The following is a 12585-nucleotide window of genomic DNA, read 5'->3' on the forward strand; positions in this document are numbered from 1 at the left end:
TGAATGTAAAATGAATAAAATACTATAGATAAACAGAAAAAGTATAATAGTTAACTTGAAAATGTTACAGTAATTCAGTTACTTTACTGTTGTAATCCTACCAACTTAAACTGAACAACATCCGTATAACAAACAAAATTGAACTTTAAAGATAACATTAAGCAGACATTTTATAGAAGTTCAAGAAACAGAATTGAACAATGAAAAATCCAGGACAGAATGTAACAATATTATGCCTTGGGTTCACTCTCATTGATCATCCTACATACAGCCCTGACTTGGTGCCTTACGACTTTCATCTGTTTCCAAAAATTAAATGACATCTTTGAGGACTGCACTTTGATAGCGATAAAATGGAGCAAACAGAGGTACGGTTGTCGCTCCATCAACAAAGTCAAACCTTCTCCATTTACAATATCTACAAGAACACAGGATATAAGGGATAGGAAAATTCCTGGATCTGACTTAGGATTCAACCCTGGATGTTTGTGTGTAGAGAATAATAGGGCTTATTGAAGATTTGTGTGACATCAGTTCCTTCTGCAAAGTTACGTGTGACCTCTCTTCTCCGTATGTGCCCTCTTTTTGACATATGTGCGCCATGCTTCTGAGATTAGACAAGGGATTCATTCATATCATCCTGAATTGTGCCATAAAGAGCATTCAAGATGGCTATCATGCCAGATTTCAGTTTTTCTGTAGCTAAAAAATTTGAAGTAGATACTTCCAAGATAGAGTTTTTCTGATAATGTGTTAAATGATGTGCTCCACATTCTGTATCTTCTGCTTTATGTTCTGCTTTGCAGAAAATGATGACTGAGTAAATGGTCATTGTGATACACTATTGATAAAGTTTAGAGAACTGTCCTTTGTCACTAGCAGCAGAATGATTCTACTGCCATCAACTTACATCTCATTAACTTAGATCTCATGAAGGACCTTGAAGACAAGGTAAGAGAAATTAGAGCTCATATGAAGGCATGTAGATACTCATTTATCCCTCACACCATTTACAATAGCGGAACAGGAAATGGAATAATTGGCAATGGTGCAAGGTATCCTCCGCTATGCACTGTATGATAGATGTAGATGTATCCTATAATATTAGAAGGTGACAGAATGGTTGGCTAGGATTTACCTCCAGAAAGTAAAACTGGCAACGACTGAAGACAGACAAAAATAATAGTAAAAGAAAATCCTAGCTTCCAGAACTATTAGTTTCTTAATCAGGAAAGAAAGAGGGCTAAATTGGAGAAGTTCACTCTCACTCCAGGATGAGAAGGGCCCACCAGTTGCGAGGACAATAGGTCCTCACAACAGTGTGTTCATGGCAGGTCCCTCTGACCCTGTGATCCAAATGAAGTGTCCTGCCTTTCTAGTGTTCCTGACATATCCCTCTTTCTTCTTTGAGGAAGGAACTAATAGTTCCAAAAGCTACATAGCCTTTTGCATGTCTATATGTATCTGTCGTCAGAGGAAGGAAACTATCTTTTGGAACTTAATTCTTTCCTCTGATGACAGATGCACACATGCATGCACATGTGCTCACACACACACACACACACACACACACACACACACACACACACACATATACAAAGCGACTGTGGGAGTATTTAAAATTTTGCATCCTGAAGGTTTTTGTCTAGTGAATTTTCAAATGACAGATTAGTAAGTTGACACTGTGTGGCAGAGCAGGACACAAACCAAGGACCTTTGCCTCTTGCAGGCAAGTGCTCTACCAACTGAGTTACAAAAGTACAGCTCATGGCCCACACTCACAGCTTTACTTCTGCCATTGTCTCCTACATTCCAAACTTCACATAAATTCTCATCCATACCTTGCGAGACTACCGCTCCTCAGAGACATGGCTTATCCATAGCCTGGCAGATTGTTTCCAGAATGAATTTTCACTTTGCAGTAGTGTGCGCACTGATTTGAAGCTTCCTGGCAGATTAGACTGCGTGCCAGGCTGGGTCTCAAACCTGAGATGAGTCCCATTCCAGTACAGAGTTTTAATCTTCCAGGAAGTTACAGATCAGTGCACACTCCAATGCACAGTAAAAATTCAGTCTGGAAACAATCCCCCAGTCTGTGGCTAAGTCATGTCTCCACAATACACCTTTTATCAGGAGTGCTCATCTCGCAAGGTATGCAGGAGAATTTCTTGGAAGGTATGAAATGAGGTACTTACAGAAGTAAAGCTGTGAGAACAGGTCATGAGTCATGCTTGGGTAGCTCAGTTGATAAAGCACTTGCCCATGATAGGTCACAGGTTTGAGTCCTGGTCCGGAACATAGTTTTAATCTGCTAGGAAGTTTCAAATCTACAAACACTTGACTGCAGAGTGAAAAGTCGTTCAGGAAATTAGTAGGTTGTATAGTTTCTTACTGCGTGTAAAGTGTTCTGGAAATCTTCACTGATGAATGTATCCTGAACATTGAGCATTTTGTAATTATTATGTGTAATTTTTTCAATAATTCTATTGGGAGCAGAATATATGATACATGAGATTGATTTTTGAACAATGAAAACTCCAGATTGGAATATCAACAATATTAGGAACAGGATAGATTGCTACCATAAAGATGACTGATTGAGTTGCAGACAAGCACTCCAAAAAGCCTGTTACACATTAGAGCATGCATGGTTCGGAAGGCAATGAGGAAAAAAAAAAAAACTGAAGGAAGAGAAATAACAGACACTGAGGAGAGTAATGCTTTAGAGATAGTAACAAAGGTAAATAACACAGAGTTACGGAATGTAAAAAAACCTGTTAGGCAAAATCAAACAATGGAAATTTTGCAGACTTTTTGAAAAAAAGTTATAATGACGTGCAAAGTCTTCAAATACTAGGTAAATTGTCTAATGACAGAAATTTGTCATAGATATTCATTATCGCTACCTATATATCATTGAAGGGAGGTGTTTACCATATGGTGTTTCTGTTCCTGGTGTATACACCCAGCTGTATCTCCCTGCATACGTGAAGTGGTAATAATACACAGGTGCTGAACTCTTCTGAGCAACTATCTTGGCAGCGCGATCGACTGGGAATATGACAAGTGAGTCAGAGTATGCCTGTAAAAGTGAAGCAGAAATAAGAATAGATCACAAGAATTATAATTCTATCACAACTAAAGAAGTATAAACAAAGTACAGTTTATTTGACTACAAGCTGACAAGATTGGAGTCACACTGAAAAAGTTTCATCTGGGAGTAGAACTACACTACAATAAAACATAATATGTGATTGTTTAGCTACTAAATCAGATCACTGATAAAGTCTACCTGAAATAATGGACAAAATTTAAAACTGTGTTTTATATCTTGTTGCATTTTAGAAGAATTTAATGAAAACTTCATCAGATACAATTACAGCTGTTCCAGTGCAGTTGTATACCTGTCTCTCCAAACCTGCCTAATTTTCTGTATCATAAATGTCATATTATGTTAGAACATTCTCAATTTAAGTTTGATCCTTGGTATTATCATCTGTTTGAATCGAAGTTCATAAATATTTTTATTTTCCTCATGATTTTTTTCACATTTATAGAGAGCATACAGGGGAGGATAACAGCAGGAACATTGGTACCTGACTCACAAATGAGTAGTTCAGATCCAGCCACTCAACACCAGAGTTTGAAATCAGGAAAGCAGTACACCAACTCAAAATGGCTCTCTGTTGTTCTCTATCCTCTTTTACAGCACCCTCCCATTTTCTGTTACTATTCTGAGATATCTATTTATTAAAATCTATCTCCCATTTTGCAGTTTTAATTTCATTAAAAGTATGGTGACTGTTTCCTCATTTACTGTTGATCTATCTTCCCCCCCACCCCCATCAATGGTCTGTTCTTGTTCAGTTTATCTCACATTTCTTCAATCATCATCCCAGCTCTGAATGTTATAAGACTGTATTGCTTTTTTCTTATTTTTCAATTATGTTTTATCAGTTTCTGGTAGTTAGTTACTGAAATTCAAAAATCGTATTTGATTATTGGTTCATTTTTATCACAGTCTCTTTTCCTTCATCATGTATCTCTTTTCATGAAGTGCTTCGTCTGCTTTACAATTGTGTCTAGCTTCTATAGTCCTCAATGCATATTTTTCCTCCTGTTTTGATATATACTGATGAAGGACTTGAAAAACGCTTTTATTAATCACCAAAAATCTGCTGCAAGGACATATTCTTTATTGTAAAGAATAGTTTAGATCAGAAGATTATCTTTTGTTAACTTATTTACAGGGTGTAGCAGAAAGGTATGTTCAAGCTTTCAGGAAACATTCCTCACACATAGAGGAAGAAAATGTGTTACTTGGATGTGGGTCCAGAAAAGTTTTATTTCCATGTTTGAGTTCATTTTCCACAGCATGGATAAGTTTCTCTGTTGAGCCTGGGTTGAGGCTCTAACTGTCACCAACAATGCAAGCCCAAAAGTTGTTGATAACGCAGTTGCACAATTTCACAAGGATTCTTGATAGCCCACACATGCTGATTGTGAGAATTTGCATTCAGATCAAGATGAAGTGAAGCCTCATCCATGATTTGTAATAAGCTGAGGGTTGATCCATTGTTGAATTAACATTCACTAAAGTGTAGCCATGGAACAAAAACAACTGCTGATAGTGCCTGCACACATTGTACGTGGTATACATACAGCAGGTTCCCATGTCAATCATCTGGCTAGCATTACTCGTTGGAGCTAATTGTCTTATGGTGACATTAGGGTTGTTGTCAACTGCACGGAGAAGGTCCTCTCCAGCTGAATGTCCCAATCCTTGTAGGCCTCCCCCAGTTACAAATAGTATGCTTAAGCATCCCTACCACAACAATCAGTTGCTTCAAATGTCCTCCTGTTGGAGCAACATCATTCTGGAAATATATTATGATACAAACATTGAGCACCATGGATATTAGCCAGTCAGTTAGTAGTTGATGTGGACACACAGCATCGTTGTTATAGATAGTCTGTGAAAACCAGTTTGTAGATGTTGGCCACTGATGAATCATGTGTACGATTGGAGTTAACCCCCTCAGCATCAGTTAAGGCCTGAAGATGGTGTACAGAAGCACTGAAACTGTTAGCCATATAATAAATAACAGCATAAGGATGACTGTAGGTGTCCCATTTTATTAAATACAGTTATTACCATCTGATAATCCGCTCAGAAAACGGGAAGCTGCCAGTCCTGCATTAGAATACACTTCCATTGCACAGTACCGGAAACCAAGTCATGATGAACACTAAAAAGTTCATGCTGCATGCTTGATGCTGCTAGAACAGTGAAATTAGTCACATGCCAACAGAAGCAATGAAGTAAGTCGCATGTGAGGATTACCTTTGTTAAATCGGAAGAACAACATGGTGGTGAAGCTAAGAATTACAGCGTACTGTATATTGTAACTAAATGTAACCAAGATGGTATTTTAAACATTTCATGTAAGAAAATGTTTCATGTAATGAGGGCACATTCTGTTTCTGTGTGTTTCACGTGATTAATTGATTATGAAGAGAAGTAGAAAATGAGCTCTAATACGGAAATAAAGTGTTTCTGGGCCCACGTCCATATAACACATTTTATTCTTCTATGTGTGAGGAATGTGTCCTGATAGTTTGGCTATACCTTTTTGTTACACGCTGTATGTATGTAAACTTATTAGTTGCATTATCTACAAGATTGTGCAAATAAATTGTTGTTGTTGTAACTAATGTTTTTGAGGAAGGTTCTGTGGAGGGAAAAAAAACATACTGTTGTAAACATAAAACCCTGTATTCATGTCACCTTACATGTTTCATTTGCTTGATGATTAATCATGTCATGTCATCCTCAAAAACGTAGAAGCTGTGGAACACTGCATGCAAATAATTCGAAAGAAGATAGTTGAGAAATTTTGAAATCTATACAATTAGTTTTGCTGTGGAATCCATGACTGAACAACCCTAAAATTCCAATGCAGTCTGTTTCAGTATCTGGCAAACAGTCACTCCTCTTCTGTCATAAATAGTGTTAATATTATGAGTAATTTCCTTTTTATTTTAATTTTGTACAATTATTCACAGGCTAGCTTCAACAGATCGGTATTGCCATCATTCTCATACATCATAGTATTTAAAATTTTCTAAATATTTTTATATTCTGCTCAAGAACTGAAGCAGAATAATTCATTTAAAAAAGAGGTTATTTACTAATCTCTTCTTCTGGGATTAGTTTCAATTCTGTGTTACAGTTTATTGTGGAAGCCACTCTATTTCCTATTATGAAGGTACAAATTCTGTACAGCACTTATATTTGCTGAGTCTCAGATTCAGACACATGTGAAGACCATTCCACAAACATGAAAGGCTGATTCATCAGTAAAGGCCATCTTCTCTAAGAAAATCTCTTTCTAATCCCAAAGCAGAATAACCTCTTTGGCAAACTGCATACTTTATAGCTTTTCGAGATGCTTCATAACACTGTAAGGCTGCAATCAATGAATTCATGTCGTAGGAAGTACAGTTTAATTTGGTCACAGCTGTTTAACTGTTTTGTCTTTAATATTTTTTTGGGCAATCTCTTGGAGTTTGTAGAGAGGTCTTAAAGAATTTACAGTACTACCTGTTCTGTGTTTTAAGTTCAATGTTACAACTAACTTTAAATATATAAAAAAAGTTTTCTTATACTGGCTCAATGTATCATTATATGTTTCTTTTTTGGGAACATTACATTATTTCTTGTCTTTCTCCAAATGAAACAGCATTCAAACTGCCACTGACGTATATGCACAAAGAAAGCAATTCCTCAAAAACAGCATCTGCTTGTAAAGATATTCCTATTCATCCTGTAAATTACCACTCCATACACGAATATAACCTTTACTTATGCCTAATATCAACCGCTTACTACTGTACCCAAGCTTTATGGCATACCCTCACTCACGGACAACTCTGCAAAATGAACAATGCAAAGCACACTCCAAAAAGTGTGTGTGTTGATAGTGGTACTGTGTTGGTGAAAATCTGCATAGTCATACTTCTCTGGACATTAGTTGACATTAACCTCTTTATTATTATTATTATTATTATTTTTTTTTTTTTTTTTTTGGTCAGAATTATATCCTGAAGTCTACTTTTTCTATACACATTTTATACACATAAATACTGTTGCTCAAATTTTATTGTTGTTTCGTCATTCATTCCTGTAAATGAAGAAAATAATAAAAATGTTTGCAGTGTAAGTTTCTTATCAGAATGTTGAGTTGGGGAAACAGTTGTAAACTGGACATCACAAAACCCTTGTGCGATTTTTATATAAGTTGTGCCATATACTTACAAATACAGTGTATGTAGCTAGTTTCTTACTTACTTGTCCAAGCCCAGTTGCAGAGTCATTTGTTATTGGTTTGTCTTGAAGATAAAACTTTCTCAGCTCTCTGCTGACTTCTAGCGAGTGTGGTGTATCTCGCTCATAAAGAAATGAAATTGGGAATACTGTCTCATAATTTTCTGTCATATTTTCTGCCAGACCATTGTTGAGAATCACTGAAATATTAAATAGTTGTAGTTAAAGGTAAAACATATTAGCAAACATTAAGTCTGCATTAACTGCCATATTTTTCTTAAACACAAGTTGAAAATTAAAAAAACAAAAATGAATGCCCCAAAAGAATGGTTCTGAAACAGTAAACTGTTAATTGCAAATTTTGAACACCATACTGTACAGACTCATAATCGCTGGACAATACATCGGTTTTAGTACCACTGTAGCCTCCTTTAACTAAACACCTGACCTGACATCTTGCATGAGGATTTCTACTGAAATGGTGAATACCATCTTGGAATACACAGTGAAATGGAGCTCAGTTCCCAATTGTGAAGTGGATAAAAAGATTCCACATAACAACACTCAACTACGATGTGTCATTGCAGTATCTGATATACCCCACACTTTCCATGTGAAGACAAACAGCCATCCATGAAACCAAATTACAACTACCAATTTTGCTATATTATATGGAGTGTTGCATGTGATGAAATTTAAGTAGTAGTCTGATGAACAAAACTCTTTCTTGCATTCTGTCTACCAGCTCCAAGCAGTCTTTGTTGACACTCAAGATGCAACATTGTTCTTACTTTTGCCCATGTCACCTAAATTTACATCTATACTCTATGAATTACTGTGAATTGTGTGTCAGAATTTACTTTTTGTTACATTCTGAATTAACATTACTTCTCGTTCCATTTACTTACTGTGTGTGGGAAGAATGATTGCTAGTACGCATTTGTGTGAGATGTAATTTCCTTAAATTTTTCTACGTGATCACTATGTTTATTCAGTAATATTATTATTTTTTAAAAAATATCAGGTCATCCTTAGTGCAGATTACTTACCCAAAGCTATCCAGGAGAATTCATCTTTGGTGGTTCCTGTTATCAATGGAACTTGAGCAAAATCTCCAGAGAGTAGTTGTTCAGTGGGATCTACAGTTATGAATCTGTCAGCCCCATCTCCAAAATCTTTTTCAACAATAACACCAAATACAACCATAGGATCCCAACCCCATTCCTATAAAAGTAATAAAAAACAAGGAGTTAACTACACTGCATTGTCTTAGGCTTACACTGTTTTTAAGCAATGCACATTGTAGTTATTTGTGAGACATTCCTTAAAAAAAGCCATCACTTTTCTGAGTATATGAAACAGGATAGGAGAACCAGGAATATCTTTGAAACTGAGCAAACTGACTGTAGTCTGATTGAAATTACTGTATTTGATAGTTGTCATCTGTCACTTGCCATTCAGTGTTGCCAGCTACCACTCAGTTATCCGCAACACAGAAACACAGTGGGCACTTCACAAATGCTGTTAATTTGTAAGGTGGAGCAAAGTTGGAAGCAGCCATGGCAGGTATGATGGAAATGCAAGATGCTCTGTCAACTGCTGATTTTAAGTGACCAGTGACTGAACTGTGACAACAACCTCATGATTTGTGGTCAACATTCTGTGGCAAAACTATCACTTTATTCAAGGCAATTAAAGCTAACCTCTATGAGCAAACTCAAGACAGAAAAATTTCAGTTTCAGCGCTAAACAACGAACTGTAATTTCTCACTGTCATCAATTAGTTACCTGAAACTATCTTTACATTGGCTACACAAACTGCCACTTAACCAACCAATGAACATTCCTGTTTGGGACTTGGTTGTAGATTATAGGTGTTACTGGCAAATTCCAAATGAAAAAAGAATGATAGGAAGAAAAATAAGGGCGAATAAAATTATCAATACTTTAGTGAAAATAATGTGGCAAAGTATTAGAAAATAAAAAAATACATCTAAATCAATTAACTGCAAAAATAATAATTACAGTATTTTGATTAGATTTAGAAATAAAAAAGTTCGCTGTCCTTCATGAGTTTCGAAGCCACAACTTCCCACACGACAAGTTCATGTGCTTACCACTACACTACAACACTCCCATGCTTAATGCTGTTCATTTGTGACTCCTATTCCAGTAGCAACGATGAATTGCAACCTTCAAAAATTTGGCTTCACGTAATGTTGTGCAAAACTTTACTAATGTACCAATCTCTGTGATTATAATACATGTAACACTGAATCCCGTCTTGTGCAGAAGGCTCTAGTGCCATGTATGAAACGCATGCATCTCGTGTGTGTGTGTAGGGGGGGGGGGGGGGGGGGGGGGAGGGTGAACTGACCGATTGTTGAGGCAGTTTGGCAACAGCAAATGGTTCGGGGGTGGTGATGAGCCCTCTGATTGGAGAGTCTGCCCGTGAAGATTCAACTGTCAAGTTATTTTAATCAGACTATAGAATTTGCATTGAGGAAACTAAGTGTTAGGTGAAAGATGAAGGCAGAGAATATGAATGTTTTGTATTGAATATGGGTATGAAGTACAGACTGCAGTTTCCCTAGCCTACTTAACCTGATACTGGAGAAGACACTAAAAAAGGCATCATCGATTTGCAGAGATTTCAGCATAGATGATAAAGTGAAATTATTAGCTTTTCTCAAAAGTACTATTCTTGTATCAGAGGAGGATGATGGACTATAAAAGACTGCTACAGTGTTAGTTGAGGGGGCATAAAAAGTGGGTTTGAAGTCTATTGAAGAGGAATGTTATGTACGATAACAAAAAAGGCAGATAAATAAGAGGAGGAAATAGTAGAGATGGGAAGAATTTTGTTTATGAAGACTGGATACTTCGAATACCTAGGAAATACTGTTAATTGGAGTAAATAATGCAGAGAAGAAAATAATGAACCATATAAGATCTACAAGAATTGCATATTTGCAATGAATAAACTATTCACCATCAAATGCTAAAAAAGACATCAAAACTAAGTATTTTCAAGGCAACTGTCTTAGCATACGTGGCCAAGATGTGAATACTGACAGGGAAGATAGAGAGGAAAATTATCATCTTCAAAAACAAAGTGTTTTGAAAAGTTTTGAACCAATTTTTGGGCATATAATTTCAGCAGAAGAAAGAACACAGAAACCTATGCATTGTACAGTGAGCAAGATGTGATGGTAGGAACAAGAAACAGATAGATTGAATGGATGGGACATGTACTGAGAAGGGATGGTAAAAAAAAGTGCTACAAGGGAAGCCACAAGGAAGGAGATGCCTTAGTGGGTCAAAGTTGACATGGCAGGATGGAGTCAGAAAAGCTATAGCCAGAATGGGAACTCACAGTAGCATGGATGAAAACCAAAAATGATAGAAGAGGCAAAAGACTGAGGCGATAACTCAACTTTGGTTCATGTGGCCATGTAGATAAGGTACAATAGGAAACATTCTTAAAATAGAAGTGACGAACATTGGCATTATACACAATTAAGATAACTGGACAAATTAGCAGAAAGATTTAAAATTGTCAGTTCCCTTTCAAACTATATTAATAAATTAATCTCTCTTTCCTAATATTTATCTTGTTATATGGGGTGCCCTGTTTTCATGCCTTATCAGATTTATTTTTATTATTTTAACTTCTGTGCTGGATGCCCTTCCCATCTCAACAGTCTTCAATTAACCTATGGGAGGAAAATCATGTCTGTGATTCATGTAAACATTGTTCTGTATTTTATCATATGTTAGCTGTTTGTCTGTGGTATTTTTGGAGGTGGAGATTGGGAACCAGCCTATAATTCACCTAAGCAAGTGTGAGAAACTACACTTAGGCAGGCTGGTGTACCAGACCAACAGTCCTTAATCCACTGTACAGCTTCTATCTGGGCCTGGTTCACTTCCCTGTTTCACAAGATACTGCACTGCATGTTAAGCTATACAAGCACATCATTATCTGCACACTTAATAAAAAACAGTCATTTCATCTTGCAGTATATCAAAATGGTTAAATCAGTTACACTCTTTTTGCCTACAAGCAATATTTTGTAAATATGAATGAAACATACTAGTTCGTGACTTTGTTAAGTATATAACAAAAATAGCTGACAGCAAATGTTTAAAATAAACAACCAGATATGACAGATGTGTGATGCTTCTCACTGCCATTTCCCAGTATTGACAATTTTCTAGTCTATTAGCATGTGTGACAATATAAAATCTTTTGTTTGATTTTATTATGTTCTTAATAAGTACATGACACTTACAAAAAACTGTGGTAGTGTTTCTGCAATCTCTATGGCATCCTTTCCTTTCAGACAATTAACAATCTGCTCTGATGATGTGTCAGGGCAGTTTAGCATTCTTGCTTGCTTCTTGGCTTGTTGCAATGGGTCCTTTATAACAATTGATTGAACACCTGCACTCATTGCAATTCCTTTATGAAACAAGCCTGAAAAAGCAATTTGTACTTTCAATGCGGACTATGTAGCAACTTTAAATAATGTTGTAGCACTGAAAAAAAAAACAGAGATGTTATCTAGAAAAGGATGACCTTCTACTTAATAGTAATATTTGCCATGGTGGCACAGAGAAAAGCAAGTGCCAGAATATAGTTCACTGTATTTAGTCTCAGTTGCAAATTACAATGTTTTGATGACTGGTTTCAGATGAAAAGCATCCATTACCAAGTATCAGAAGCTTTTGTTTTAGGGTGCAAAAACAGCTAAGGTCATACGCGCCCATGTCAGAACCTTATAACACGAAGGAGAACAAGGAGTTAAAAGCAATTACACATTAAGCCCAATCAACAGAAGGAAAGACAACTAAAAACAGGGACTTTCTCTGGGAGAAAGCGCCATAAAATGAGCCATAAGGACAATGGAGGTCCTGAACTAAAGATTAAATGTCCTTCGCCGTATTGCTACAATGGATAAAAAGTAAAAGTGGTTGACAGCCTGCGCATCATTCGCTAAAACTGCCAATAGCTCTGACGGCAAACATAAATTAGAACATAAGTGGTTAAAAGAATGGCATTCTGTCAGGAAATGATATACCATCAAAGGTCGAGGACAATGAGCATAAAGTTGTGGGGAACGAATGGCGAATCTCCTGGTGACGGGAGGGCCGAGAGGTGGTCAGCCAAGCCGTTAGGAAGTTTAATTCCCTGGTGTTTGTTCCCATGAAGGGAAGACGACCAGTCATGCCAAAGTGACGCCACCTGCCGACAG

The 12585-nt window shown here is 36.7% G+C and overlaps 1 protein-coding gene across 2 annotated transcripts in view; it reads right to left on the reverse strand.

The window, feature by feature from the left end:
- LOC126162996 (esterase E4-like) overlaps positions 1–12585 on the reverse strand; it is a 292795-nt gene that overhangs the window by 249438 nt on the left and 30772 nt on the right. The window contains exons 5-8 of one of the 2 annotated variants that reach the window (XM_049919857.1): positions 11623–11807; positions 8377–8551; positions 7352–7527; positions 2935–3082 (exon numbers count right to left, since the gene is read on the reverse strand). The exons of the other annotated variant lie outside the window; for it this stretch is intronic. Of the exons in view, the coding sequence (XP_049775814.1) occupies positions 2935–3082; positions 7352–7527; positions 8377–8551; positions 11623–11807 (684 nt within the window). The remainder of the gene's footprint in view (positions 1–2934; positions 3083–7351; positions 7528–8376; positions 8552–11622; positions 11808–12585) is intronic. 2 annotated transcript variants of the gene reach the window in all.

Source organism: Schistocerca cancellata, chromosome 2 (assembly GCF_023864275.1).
Source record: "Schistocerca cancellata isolate TAMUIC-IGC-003103 chromosome 2, iqSchCanc2.1, whole genome shotgun sequence".
Classification (NCBI taxonomy): Eukaryota; Metazoa; Arthropoda; class Insecta; order Orthoptera; family Acrididae; genus Schistocerca; species Schistocerca cancellata.